Source organism: Oxyura jamaicensis, chromosome 4, assembly GCF_011077185.1.
Source record: "Oxyura jamaicensis isolate SHBP4307 breed ruddy duck chromosome 4, BPBGC_Ojam_1.0, whole genome shotgun sequence".
NCBI lineage: Eukaryota > Metazoa > Chordata > Aves > Anseriformes > Anatidae > Oxyura > Oxyura jamaicensis.
This window is the reverse complement of record NC_048896.1, coordinates 21,376,943-21,391,242: the sequence shown is the minus strand read 5'-3', so window position 1 is coordinate 21,391,242 and position 14,300 is coordinate 21,376,943. Positions and strand designations below refer to the sequence as shown.

General features: G+C 42.9%; 1 protein-coding gene across 16 annotated transcripts in view; it reads left to right on the top strand.

Moving 5' to 3' along the window:
• The window catches only part of EPHA5 (EPH receptor A5), a 197,802-nt gene that overhangs the window by 131,911 nt on the left and 51,591 nt on the right, over positions 1 to 14,300 (top strand). For all 16 annotated transcript variants that reach the window (XM_035324096.1, XM_035324095.1, XM_035324106.1 and 13 more), the window contains one exon: positions 12,284 to 12,408. In XM_035324096.1, coding sequence (XP_035179987.1) covers positions 12,284 to 12,408 — 125 coding nt within the window. The remainder of the gene's footprint in view (positions 1 to 12,283; positions 12,409 to 14,300) is intronic.

The following is a 14,300-nucleotide window of genomic DNA, read 5'->3' as shown; positions in this document are numbered from 1 at the left end:
TAGGTTCATGCTGAAGATATTCATCCTTCCTTCCAAAGGGGTATTGCAAACTTCCCCATTTCACTGGATTTTTCAGAGACTCTTTGCAGCGTGAGGAAATGCCTACCCTTGGGCAGCAAGAGCACTGGATAGTTCTTGCAGATCACCAGATACTGCCATAGGTACAGCTACTCATTTTGGTGGGGTGAGGATTGGAAGATTGGATGAACACCTGTGCTGCACTGAATTGAACACCTGATATGCTCTGAACACCTGATATGCACTGAATTTGCTAGTTAGTGCTTGGAACCTGAGGTTTTAGGGCAGACAGGTGCCCGTGGTCACACTGAAGTGCCAAACAATTGGCGGAACAGCTGGTATGGCAGGAAGAACAAGAGCTGTTGGATTTTGTCTGTCTGCCATTTCCTTTGTAAAGAATAACAGACTGGGCAGCACTTGCCCTGCTCCAGAAAGCCGCTGTTAGTCTGACACCAAGCAGGACAGAGGCCTGCTGGCAAGAGTGGGGTGGGTGTGGATTTATAGGTCACGGGTATGCAAACCTTTTAATTTCAGCTCTAGTCACCTTGACTTTTTACTATTTAATTATTCTAGGTTTTTGTTCCTATATAACTTACTTTATTTCAAGCTTTCTGGTGAGCTTGCTTATGGAGAAGGTCTGGATCGTGGTTTGCAAAGCTGTGGCCAGATCAGGGTCCAGATGAAGGTGATGAGCTTGTGCTTTTCTCCCATGTATAAATGAGGCACGAGAGAAGAGTGAGATAGAGGAGAATGAGTACCGCGAAAAATCCAAAACTAGCTACCCATGGGAGTGAAGGACTTTCCCTCTATTCTTCCCTCTGACCTGCTGCACCTCATCAGTAGCTGTTCTTCAAGTGGAAACATAAGGAATTTATTTGGCTGCCCCTGATTCCGCTGGAGTGCTTAGTAATTTGGCTTTAATATTAGAATTCATCAGCAAGACTGATTGGTGTATCATACAGAGTGGCAGGCTTGGCAGAGAAGGAAATTTCCCACGGAGTTTAAAAATGGTCCTTGCCTTTGGTGAATTTACTGGGTTTAGAGTTTCATAGCAGCAGGGAGAAGGATGCAGCAAGTCTTGTATGAAGGAAGGAGCCAATCTCGGAAGGTGAGTGATGGTAGGGAGCAGGAACACGTACATTTTACGCATTTTACTCAGGAACTGGGGTTTTGTTTTGTTTTTAATGGCCCATGATTTTTAAAAGGCAGCTTTTGCTTAAATGCAAATAAGGTATTAGGCTACTAATGATAGGAGAGGGGCTTTTATGTGTGCTGGAAGCTAACCTGATAAATGCACTCAATAATGAGGATTCTGCTGCAAAATGCTGAGCCCTGTGGCTATGATCCAGCAAAGTGCTGACAGCAGTGGTAGGACTCACGCGCTTAAAGTTAAACGTTTTCCCAAAGCGCTTTGATGGATCAGAGCTGGAGTCCTTATCACCTTGCTGGGAGTGAATTTCTAATAAGTGTTGTGAATCAATAGTATTTATTCTTAGGCTTCGCAAGTAAACCACTAATGGAATATAGGGAAATTACAGCTATTCTGTGGCACGAAGGAATCTGGCTCTGGTCTTAACCATAAAGTGTTCCCCAGCTTTGAGAAAGGCTTAACATCTTAACATCCAGAAGCCCTAGAAAAAAAAAAAAAAAAAAGGGCATTTAATAAATAAATAAATAAAAACACAGAGGTATTGCAATACCCCATGGATCCGCACCCCATAGGTAAATGTTACCCAAGGGATACCATGACCCAACAGTAGTGTTTCACCACGGTTTAAATGCAGCCTTTGTGTGGGGTAAGTCCACATCATCATATCATGCTCCCATCTTTAGCCAGAGACAGTCACAGGCTGTGAAATTTGGGCTTCTTGCCTCCTCCTGGCTCTTGAGGCCCCTTGTCTTAGCTCTGTCTCAGTTCTCACCTGCTAGAGGCAGCAGAGACATTTTCCCGAGCCCTAATGTCTTCCCGTCTCTTCCCAGGATCAGGGGTAAATTACAGCCTATTTGGGACTGCCTGTGCAGGGCTTACTGCTGATGTTGGTGTAAATACAAGGGAACATATGCTGAGCTTAGCAATTAGAAAGTTTTCCAAACAGTAAATTTTGGCCTTGGCCAGTCTTGCTAGACCTTTTTTTTTCTTTATTTTTTACTTTTATTTTAACTGTCTGTAGCTTTATGAAGCGGATTTTGCACAACTCTGCCTATGACTCTGGCTTTGGAGTCCCTGCCAAATCTGGGCAAGTGTTTGCAAGCATTCAGGTTTCAAGGGCAAAAAAAAATAAATACCTGGGCTGTTGCAGAGCATGGTGCTCTTTGTAGCCTTCATTATAATAGCCAGTAGCCTTCTTTCTAATAGCCAGTCCTTAAAATTCTTGCTGTTTTGGCGATGAGCTGGTGTGCCTGATAAGGCACTGAATGTATTTGTTGTGCGAAAAAGCTGGAGGTAATACTTGCCTTCCCTCGAGGTCATTTGGCTTAGTGATGTACAATAGTCTGTACAATTAGTCATCATGGAACTCACACAGGAAATGAAAATAGCAGCAGTATGGAGGGTTTCTCTTGACAACTGGAGTGCCAGCACATTCTCACTCCGGTATACCCCAACAGTGTGCATTTCCATGACCATGTTTGTTAGCTTGTGCTATCTGGAGATAAGCTACTGCCAATGCAGTAAGTAAATTCCCAATTACCAATCTTTTTTTTTTTTTTTTTTATTTTACTCATTTACAATTTGTATGATAGCCAGGGAGTTCCTATCACCTGTGATTTTCTCTTGTGGTATCTGGTCGTATTTTCCTAAAGCCCTGATCCTGCAAGTTGTGTGAATCGGTGGGTAGCTTTCACTCCTTGTTTAAGAGTACATCTTGCATCTGTAATTTCAGTGGGCTGAAAGTATCTCTGTGCAATGCGGTGAACAGAAGGCAAATGGCAAGAATCCAATTTATTTTTTGAAATCACATGCTTTCTTAAGAGTCTTAAGACTAAGAGACTTAAACTAAAGATTATTTAGTGCTTGGAGGAGGCTTTGATACATCATAAATTCCATTAAATATGCTGGCTCTGTTATGTACATACAATGTGCTGTGCACATGAGGAAAGAGAAAGTATTCTTTACCCCAAAGGATCTGTAATTTACTGCTTGGATCCTGTGATACCTGTGAGTAATCCTGTTGCGACTGCAACGTGCCATAGCTGTGCCATGGTTTAGTTTCATTAAGGTAAATGTTTTAGCAGTTATTTGTGTTGTTTTTTTTTTTTCTTCATAAATGCAGTGGTTTTGGAAAGGTTTGTGCAGTCAGCAGTGGGGCATGCAGAAAGGAGTGCAGGCAGTTGGTCTACCTGAATTTTCTCTTGAGGCTCCAGTGTGGGCCCTGGGCAAGGAGCGATCTTGGGGCTCCGTAGCGGAGAAGCCAGACTATCCTTCGTATCGCGTAAGGGGCTGGGTAGGAGTGAGCCCACCCCCACAAAGGTAAGCACTTCAGTGACTCTCAGCAATCTTTTGCCTTCCATTCTGAAATCACAGGCGCCGCCAGATGTGTGTGTTGTCTTTGGATATTAATGTAACCAAGGATGCTAGAGCGGGAAGGCTGTTCTCTGTTCTGCATGGGTGCAATGCCCGTTACCACTGAGCCCACAATGGGGTCCCTAAGTGCTCCTTTCATGCTGATCAGTTCAGTAAAGTGTTAGCATGGAAAAAGCAGTTGGCCTGTAAGCTCTGCCCTGAAACTGCTCGGTTCCCTCTGATGATACGGGAAAGCTGCACAGCCTTTGACATTGACGTGAACAGCAAAGCTCTCATTGACTGCACGCGCAGTCCTTTGAAGAGCACCTGTTGAATGCAGCTTTTGTACAGTTAACACCAGCTTTTGATTAAGAGGAAAAGATGTGTTTTAAAGCTGTGAATGGGAATGTTCCAAAGCTCTGAGTGTTTTAAAGCTGCGTGTTTTACTGTCCTTACAACCTAAACACCAATAATCAGTAATCAGTTTCGACACACATTTACAGCTATATGTTTATTACACAAGTGAAGGTATTGAGGATTTGAACAGTGATTTTGTACATGCAGTAACGCTGTTTTCTTGTTGGTTCTTTTAATACTCTTTTAATACAGTTTATAGGACTAACTAAATGTGTCATGGCCTGCATGTTCATACAAAGATTTGCATCAAGAAGCAAATAGGTCTTTAGGAGTGGATAAGTCGATGTTAGCTAGTAGCTGTTAATCAGAAGTTATTTGTTTTTTGTGGTATTTCTTTTTGCTGCTTCTCTCCTTGCAACCTCCTCCAGGAGATGCTCTGAGAAAAGGCAGCCTTGAATGAGGTAAAGATGTGCTCAGAGAGGAGCAGTGATGTTCTCAGGACCTGAGGTGGTTGGTGACTTAGGAGGTTCTATCTCAATGCTCGTCTTGCTTCAAGCTTTTTTGGGTGCCCCAGGTCACAGAGGCTGGATCCATGAAGGCATTTCAGTTCCAGCACCCACTGCTCCTGCTTGGAGATAGACACCAAAAGCATCAGTTTGAATCACAGCCTGACATACTTGGACCAGAATTTCAGTAACTGAGGCCAAATTTTCAGCAGTGCAGGATGATGTTCTTCCTTAGCCAACAGCACCCAAGGAGCTGCCGGCCCACCCCAAAACATACGTTTCTTTCTCTCCTCTGGATCTTTACTGCACCCACTCATCATCAGTGTCAACACAGTGGCTTGTGGGGCTGAACCGAAAACCCAATCAGGGTCATAGCTGGATCTATCACTAAAATCAGTCAACGTGGGTGATCCTGAAGGTCTTTTCCAACCTAGATGATTCTACAAAATTCTTATTTTTACAGTTTTATCCTAGTCTGCTTTACTTACCCACATTAGCACATGCATATACACACTCAGTTTGTGCTAGCACAGGGGGAATTACAGAAGAAATGGGGTATTTGGTCCCAATAAATCCCCAAACTATAGACTTCACTGGCTCAGTGCAAACCCACTCTCAGCAAGGCATATATACTGAGCTGTTAACACAGATCATATGTAAGAGATGAACCATAATCCCCATGCTAATGCAAATTGCAGGCAGATTGCTTCTGTTATCTCTCCAATGTGAGTGTGAACTGACTTTTTTTTTTTCTCATTTTCTCTACCTTCGAAACCTGAGCACTTTTCTGTAGTGAGGCTGCTTGAAGGCCTCAGGTTATTAGTGTCCACAAAACCACAGCATCCATCGTGCTCTCTCGGCCTTTAACAGAGGTACTTTTCTGTTACTTTAGGTCCAAGTACTAGAAGTCTAGTGGGAAATCACCTGAGGAAAGATTTGGCAAAGAAGCAACATGCTCTCCAAACAGAGCTGGGCAGCAAATTGGCTTTAACCTTGGACAAACCCAACATTGCAACCAGCTGGGAGGCAGCAGGGAGGTTTGGGAGCACCTCAGCTCCATGACCAGCTTAGGCCCCAAGTCATGTTTTGCTGTCATGCTCAAGGAGCTGCCTTTAATCTTTCCGGGACCGGGGTGGGAACCACCTGAAGGATTGCCCCTTTTTGTGTGAGGTAAATCTGGTTGCTGGTTAACCACAGACTTATGTTACAAAAACGGGGCCCTGCCTTTTGTCAGGGCCGCCAAGGGTTTGTGTTGGGTTTCCCTCCCCATGTGACAGCATGACCCCTGCGATTTTAAGGCACACATCAAGGCGTCTCAGGTTTTTGTGTTCAAAACAGAGACTGTGAATTGTTCTGAGACCTGGCATTTACCTCAGGTGTTCTTCTTGGGAGGTAGAAGATGTGAGTAAATACTTGTGTTGGGTCTGTCTGGGATGGAGTCACCTTTCCTTGCAGCAGCCCACACAGTGCTGTGCTCTGCACTCGTAGCTGGAACAACACTGGTATCACTCCAGTGTTGTGTCTATTGCTGCATAGTGCTGGCACAACATCAGAACTCCCTCCAAGCCCCCAAGAGCCAGCAGGCTGGGGGTGGGCAATTGATGGGGAGGGGACATCACCAGGGCAGCCGATCTAAACCAACCAAAGGGATATTCCATAACACCTGATGTCACACTCAGCAATAAAAGGGGGCCTCTCATGGGGGAGTGTCTCTCCTGAACAACCGGTACGTGTTTTGAGGCCCTGCTTCCCGGGACGTGGCCGAACATCGCTCGTTGATGGGAAGTAGAGAATAACTTTTTTCCTTTCTCTCTGTGCTTCCGCGTGGCCTTGTTGTTTCTTTTGTTTCTTTTTCTCCCCATTCCCCTTCCCTTTAATTAAATCATTCTCATCTCAAACCTCAAGCTCTTTGTGTTGTCTTTTCTCCCCCTTCCTCTTTGAAGAGGGGAGGAGTGAGAGAGTGATTGTGGTGGAGCTTGGCTGCCCACTCGAGTAAAACCATCACAATACTATATATTTCTTGCCAAGGAAATTTGAAGATTTTGTTCTTATTTTGATGTTTGATGTGTGAAAAGAACCTGCACAAATTCTCCATTTAGTGAAGGGATACGTTGAAAAATCATTCGAGAGGAAGATTTCCATACCTGAACTGTGTTTTAGGACAGGTCATGTGTTTTGCAAGATGTTCAGATTTAATCCTGTGGCAAAAAAATAAAATAAAATAAAATAAAATAAATTACTCCTTGCCCTGTGTAGGGCCTGTGCATCGTTGAAATCCCATGTAAGATCTCAGGCATTAATGGCATTAAGGACCTTTAATTTTCAGGACCTGGTTTGCAAAAATACTTACAAGCAGCTGCAAATAGGGGTCTGTCTGGTTCATCTAACTAGCCAGGAGTGTTTCATTACTATTTTTCCTCAGGGGTCAAAGTGTTTTTAAAGCCATTATCAGACAAACTGGGGTTCACCTTGGGATATTAAAAGTATGAAAAAAAAAGCATGAAACTCAAGTTATGATTTAAATGCTAAGTTTTGACCCAAGTGAAATATCCACAATAAAAGTACCCTTGGGGAGCCATTGGGATTTGAGCTTTTCTAAAAGTTTATTGTTTCCATACAGAGATGCAAAGAGGCAATATAGGGAAGTCTTCCTTTTTGCCACTATTAATTTCAAAACAGAGTTTCTCTTTCTACTACACATAGTGTATGTACCTTGTTTAAAATTAATCTCCTGCTTGAAGCTTTCTGCAGTTTCCCATGCCTGTAGTGTGTTCTTTGAGTAATGCAGGTGGTGCTCCAACCTCTGAAGTCATCAAAGGTCTGAGAAAAGAAAATCACTAATGTCACTAATTAGGAACTGTGAAAAATTGCAGTAAACCAGGCTTTTGAAGTGGAACCTGAATTACTTGTCTGGTGACTACTCTTCTGATACATACAGCTTTCATTTTCTTCAGTTAAACCTAGCCTTATGTGTGCATTAATGATAGCATAACTATTTGTTTAAATTATGACAGGTGAAGGTACTGATTTAATCACCAGCATGTATTTGACTTTTAAATCTCCTGGCATAAGCTCAGACTGCAGAAGAAACATAGCATCAGCTAGAGGGAGGAACCCCAAGGTTTATTGAGAGGTCTGAAGCGTTAGATCCCAAATGCTTGCACATAAGGGAATGTAATCAGGTTAAAAGAAACTGCAAATGCATGTAAAATAGACATGAAAATCCATAGTGTAGATGCATGGTGGCAGCCAGGGTGGAGATGGTAGTGGCAGGGTCCTTCCTCTGCTCTTTCCAAAAGAGACTGAGGCATCAGCAAAGACAGAAAGCTGGAGAGCCAGAGGAAGGAGAGGTGTCTTTGCTCATGTAAATCTGCATCTCCTCCTGGGCTTCCACAGGTTGCTGCTGGCGAGCATCGGTCCTGGCCCAAGTGGAAGCTGGATTGAAGGTCCTGGACTGGTGGCTTGTTTTTTTCAGCGAGGGTCATGTGAGCTAGTATTTTGTGCTCAGTTTTACCCACTAGTTAATGGAAAAGCACACTGTGGGGGCAAGGGTTAGATGGGAAGCCATTAGCTGTTATTTATGCCAGAGTGAAAAATACCAAGGCAAAAATAATTGGACTGGAGAGAGCATTAGATAGACCATGAGATGTAGAAACTGGATTATTTGTTTTTTCTGGGTGCAGTGGTCATTCACCTGATAACATTAGTTTCTCTTAAAATACAATTAACATTTTATTCCCATAAACATCATTGTTTATTAGATGTTAGTGGGACACACCACGGTATTTTCTAAACACTGTGTTTGGTGCCTGGATGGCTCATTCAGTGCTAATGTTGCTCATTACCAAAGGTTGCAGAGGAAGAATGTCCTAAAAGGTCTGTTCCTCATAAAATGATCTCCTGCAGTTATTCAAATGTGACTAATGATGCATCTTCTGCAGAGACTTGAATTTATTTATTTGGTATGGCCACTTATACTCCTTAAAAAATGATAGAAACAAAATTAAAAAAAAAAAAAAAAAAAAGTAGAATCAGTCTGTCATTTTATTTGCTTCCTGATGAATTTTGGTCTCAGGAAAGCAAAATGTACATTCGCAATTTCACACCTAGTTACATCTTTTGTTTGCTTTCATCACATGCATGGCTGTTTTCATGGATGGCAAACATAAACATAAATGAAGTAATATCCCTCTTTGATTTTGAGTGTTTTGCTTAGAAATTAATGTAAAGTGTGCAGGTTATTTGTAAAGCAAGATGTAGACTATTCGCTATGTATATCCACTCTTTGTAGTGTCAAGGCAGGGATTTGAACAAGACTTCAGTCTGCTTGCATAAAACCGTAGGAGATTACAGCTTTATATATCTCAACTCTTACGTTAATTTATTTTTTTTATGTGTTGTACTCCAAATGGAACTTCTCAGTGGCTTGGCTTCTTTCTATTAAAAGGATGCTGCCCTTGCAGAAGCAGTGACCTTTAAAAAGCAAGTTTCAAGTAATCCCTTTATTTTCCTGAGATCATATAGCACAGTATCCACTTGCAGGCTTTTAAGATGGAATGATTGCAGGCTTTGTCTGCTCGCCCGGATTGGATTACATTTTGTTTGACAAAGAAAACTCTAAAATACTTATACCTTCCTTCTTGGGTTCGGAGCATTTTACTCTCCCCATGTTGGGGATGCGGAGTAGTTGCCATATCATCCCAGCACCACTGGGATTTATTGAATTTACTTAATTGGCCTTTATCTCACGGTTACACTTTAACGCTTCTTTTGAAGGAGATTCAAAAAAGATACAGTTACTCCTTTTCTAATTTACTTTGAGAATTTGGTTGCTCATTTCCTTATCTTCCTTTCTTTTCCCGGTAGAGCAGAATACTCTGCATAGCTGCAGTTGAACGTTTAAGGCTTACGTACCCAGAAATTTAACTCCATGGATCTGCTAACTAGCAAAGCGAAGGCCTGTGGCAACACACACTGGTTTTTGAAAAGGAAGCTCTGTTTTAGGGGAGTGTGGAGTCTGAAGGACGCTTTCAGACAGACAGTGGTGCATTTCGTGATGTGCTGTGCCCATGAAGAAGAGAGCTGAACTGCCCCGAGCAGTCCAGGGAAGGGTTTTGCAGCAGCTGAAGCATTCAGGAGCACTTGCGTCATTGTTGTGTTTTTAATGCACTTGTGAGCCTCAGCCCTACAAACACTTCAGGAGATCTCAGTAAAGCAGACAAAAGGTTGGTTATTTGCTCAGGCATTCCTGATGCTGAGGATTGCAGTTTGCACCTTTGAGAGAGGCATTTGAGAGGGAGGGCTGGGATCTCCCCAGCTTGATGTCTTCCTTCACTGTACTTGTCAGGTTTGCATCTCCTAATGGCACTTTGCAGAGGTTTAAAGCTCAGTTTCGACTTTCCCGTTGCACCAGACCTCTGCTGCCAGCTAGGGAAGCCTGGAGTAGGTGTTGCAGATCTGCAGGGTGTCGGAGAACAGTCCCGGAGGGATGCGGGCCAATTTTCCTGCGTTCTTTTGTGGCTCCACCCCCCTCTGGCATCCAGGTGGCTCACAATAAAAGTGCTCAGTATCTTCTATTTAAACAGAGATGCAGAATTCAGAATTCAGAACTGCCTGTTATTTGGTACTCCCACCCCAAAGTGCAACTTTTCTTTTTTGATGTGTGTGAAAACCACGTAGCTTCCCTTGCATTAGGTGGGGAATTCATCCTATTTTAACAAATTCACTACTTGCTGTGCCCTCTCTGGGCTAACACGTGTGACAGTACACACATGCACAACTCAGCTTGCCATGCATGTTCCTGCACAACACTCATTTAGGCTCTTGGACTAATTAATGGAATGTCCTGTTCCAGATTAGTGGATTGAGTTTTGTGTGGTTTTCTTATTAGCCTTCACACAGTCCAAGAAATCGTGGAGGACATTAGTTTCGAGGGTAAGGTGACTTTTGCAGATGAAAAATTGGTGGTGATCACCATGTGGTGCTTACATAAATAACACGCTCATCATTCAAATCAAGGTGGTTTTTACCTGCTCAGCGGAGCAGTTGTGAGCACAGTGGTATACGAACAGCCCAAAAGCGAGTGTGTCCGTGCAGCTGATTCCAGCTCTACAGCAGCAAACAATATGGAAACGACCAACACCTTTCAGGATCCTCCCCGAGCCAAGTGGGTAAGAGATTAGTAAACAGGAGCGAGAAAAGCTGGGAATGGAAAGAGGCTGAAATGCAGAAACTTGGTTAAAACAAGAAAGCTCATTACTAGCCTTCAGGGTTTCCAGGGATAATCATCTGGAGCTGTTCCCTTACTCTTTTTGGCTGAAGATCAGACTTGGTTAATTTAATTTGTTTGTTGTCTTTATTTTACTTAATTGCTTTGGGGCTTTTTTTGAGCATTATGATAATTAGCCAATCCTGCCTATAGGAGAAGTAAATTTTTTTTTTGCAATTTCAGGTACATTTGGGGAAATAAAATGGGTTCATTTGCTGCTGATCTTTACGCTTGCTTCCCTGTATTCCCACAAAGGCCTTTGCCATCGGTCTCCCCAGCCCTTCTCTAATCCTTGGTGAGACCTGGGCTGTCCAGGGGGTGATTCGAAGGCTCTCGGCCAGGCATGGGCTGCTTTTCCTCTGGGGAAGCTGTTCTTTCTTCCTCTGTAGCTACATAAGAGAGCCTGGGCCCAGTAAACTAGGCACGATGAATTTTTTCCTATCCCATTTTCTTTTCACTTGGTGTTGCTTTCCTCATCCCTGGCATGAAATAACCGGAGTGTTGTGGTTGCATTTCCCATGGCAACTTTTACCAGGGAGCTGGCAGGGATGGTAAAACAAAACAAAACAAAACAAACAAACAAACAAACAAAAAAACACAACTTGAAAAGTCTCTGCAGTATCAGACTGAAAACAAAGAAGCAAGCCTGTTTCTTATGCACATGTGTGCTGCAAAGGGCAGATAACCTTTGAGGGCTGCATCTTAAAATAATAAGCAGAGCTGTATGGCTGCTTTCATTCCACGGCCTGGCCTCCCCAAGCACCCTGCGAACTCCTGTAACACCCCGCTGATATTTATGGAGAGCAGTTGAATTATAAAGATCCTAATGGCCTGCTATCCTGTGCAGTGCTCCCAGAAAGAGGGGCTGAAGGATGCCTGGACTTTAAGTAGTGTACACACAGAAGCAACAAATAGTTAAGGAGCCCATGTAACCACAGGGCTTCTGTACCCGCTAAAACACACACCCGCAAAGCAGCCAAAGGAAGGCAATAGGTAATCGATACGTAATTCTGTTGTGGTAATACTGCTCCATGACACATGTGAAACGTTGCTTGAAAAGACAAGGTGTGGGGTTGATGTATTTGAAAAATGTTTGAAAAGACAAGGTGGAGGTGTAAGCGGGTACCATTAGTTCATGTTAGAGCTTTGCATGGGTGGGCGATGCTGGTCAGATCCTCAGCTGCTGAAAATCTGTGCGAGTCCACTGCTTTTTCTGGGGTCATGCCACTTTATACCTCTGCCTTGCTTTGTTCAGAGCAAGTTCCTCCTCTTCAATTTCATTTCTCCTTGCCGTTTGATCAGATGCTGTTTCAAGTTTTTGGTAAATCAACAGTGAAATCCCAAGGTTTCCCGAAATGCCAGCAGTGGCATGAGGCAGCTCCCCGGCATTCATTACAAACCCTTTAAGGGACTCAGCCCTTAACCTGGGGGAAATCATTACTGCTCTAATTCAGACAGTGGGTAGCATGATTCCATATTTTTAAAAATGGGCAAAGACCATCCAGGTGAAAACAGCCCCCGCCGATCTGCAGTAGCTAAGGATCACGTTGTGTTGGGACTTTGAATTCAGAAGGGGCAGGCCATCTTACTAACCGTGGTTTTGTCTGTTTTGTTTTTCTCCTTGTCTTGCAGCACCTTCTCCAGTCAGTAGTGTGAAAAAAGGGAAGATAACTAAAAATAGCATCTCCCTTTCCTGGCAGGAGCCAGATCGACCCAACGGCATCATCCTCGAATACGAAATCAAATATTTTGAAAAGGTGTGACGGACTGATTGCTGAGCATCCCAAGTACCTTCTCTTTACTGTCCTCTTCTTTTAGTTATAATTATCTGAGTCGTGGAAGGGAATGGAGCAGTTTTATGCATAAATCAATGTCACATCGATTTTGCAGTAAATGATTAGGAAGAGTTGAAATGAGGGTGTTGTTTTCCATTAGTGTGCCACTTCTCTTGAACAAATATGTTAAATCTGTGTGTCAGATTCCTCTCCAGCCTTATCACGTTGAGGTAGAGCATGCTCGTTTGTTAAAAATAGGATGGCTTGGGGATTAAGCTTCCACATCCTCCCGGAAGCATCAGGCTGTCCCTTGCACTTGGTATTTCAGTTCCTAATTTGGTTTTGCATCCCTGATATGAGGAGATCCACAGACAGATTGTCTGTTCTGATATCAAGAAGGGCATCCTGAATTTAAAAGCTTGCCTCACTTTTCCAACTCGAGCTCTCCATGTAATGAGAAACACTCTCTTCCTTCAAAGCTCGTCTCTCTCTGTCTCTGTTTTAAAGGGTGACCTGTTCTCTTCCTGAAAAAATAATACAGTTTAAAAGAAAATGGAAACAAGTGTGTTTTGTCTAAGTAACATCTCATGAAGGATGTAACTGATCTAAGATTTCCAAAAATGAGGTCTGCAAGATTCGACTGAATAGCAATTTCTGGCCTTAACTGGAACCGTACGGTGTTCTTTTTTTCTTTTGAAACAAATACACTTTCTACCTAAAATAAAAAGAAAAAGAGAGAGAAGAAAATAATGAAATTGAGTCACAATTCTCTCTTTTTTTTTTTTTTCCAAATTTCTATTTTAGAGAAGATCTTCAATTAGGTATGCCTGTTACCTAGGTGAAGTCACTCGGCATAAAACCGCTCTGGATCCTTGCTCCTCCTCTTTTTTCTTCCTCCCTGGGAGCGACCCAGTCCAGCAGTCCATGCAGACAGGGAAAAGAGATTTAGAAACTTCCTGCATCGAGATAAAATCAACTTTTTTCTTCCTGTAGTCAAGGGAACTTGGGAAGGGGCATGAGTGGCTTAAATAGAGCTGAGCTCCCAGCTTTCTGCCCAGAAACCTACAGCGGAGAACCAGCTAGAGTTGCCAGCAACTCAGATTTGGGGCAAGGCAGTGCTGACTGGCCCAGCCTTTCCTGGGGACCTGTTGTGCGTCCCATGGGGAGATTCAGGGAGAGATGATCCTCATTTTCCAGCTGGTAAGGAAGACTGGAACCAGGTCCCAGAGCCAGGATTAGAGGAGTGCAGGATCTGCGTGCAGTCTGACGTGGTTGTTGGGATGCATGGGAATGGCACAAAGCTGCACTAGGGGAGCTTCAGACTAAAAGTTAGGAAAAAATTGTTCACCGTGAGGATAGTCAGACAGTGGAACAGGCTTCTTAGTGAGATAGATGATGCCTGTCAGGGTTCAAGAGACATTTGGATAATGCCCTCAATGACATGCTGTAATTTTTGGTTAGCCCTGAAGTGGTCAGGCAGTTGGATTCAATGATCTTTGTAGGTTTCTTCCAACGGAACTATTCTGTTCTATATGTTGTTTTGGGGAAAAAAAAAGGTTAATACCATTTCTTGAAATGAAAACATTGCTATTGCAAAATGGTGGGATTCTAACAAAGCACAATGAGTCAGTCAGTGTATTCTTTTGCTGGAGATACTCAATTATGGATTCTTTTCTTAACTTGTTTGAATGGCTGTTGTGGTACACTGAATCCTTCCCTTGGAGTGGCCTGGGAAGATACTAACCTCTAGAAGTGTTAATAATGAGAAAATAATTAAAGCAAAAAAATCCATCTGTTTATTTTGCTTAGTTTGTTTTCAAACAAATGACAAGGTTTTAAAATGTTGTATTTGTGGTCCAAAATTATTTCCAAGT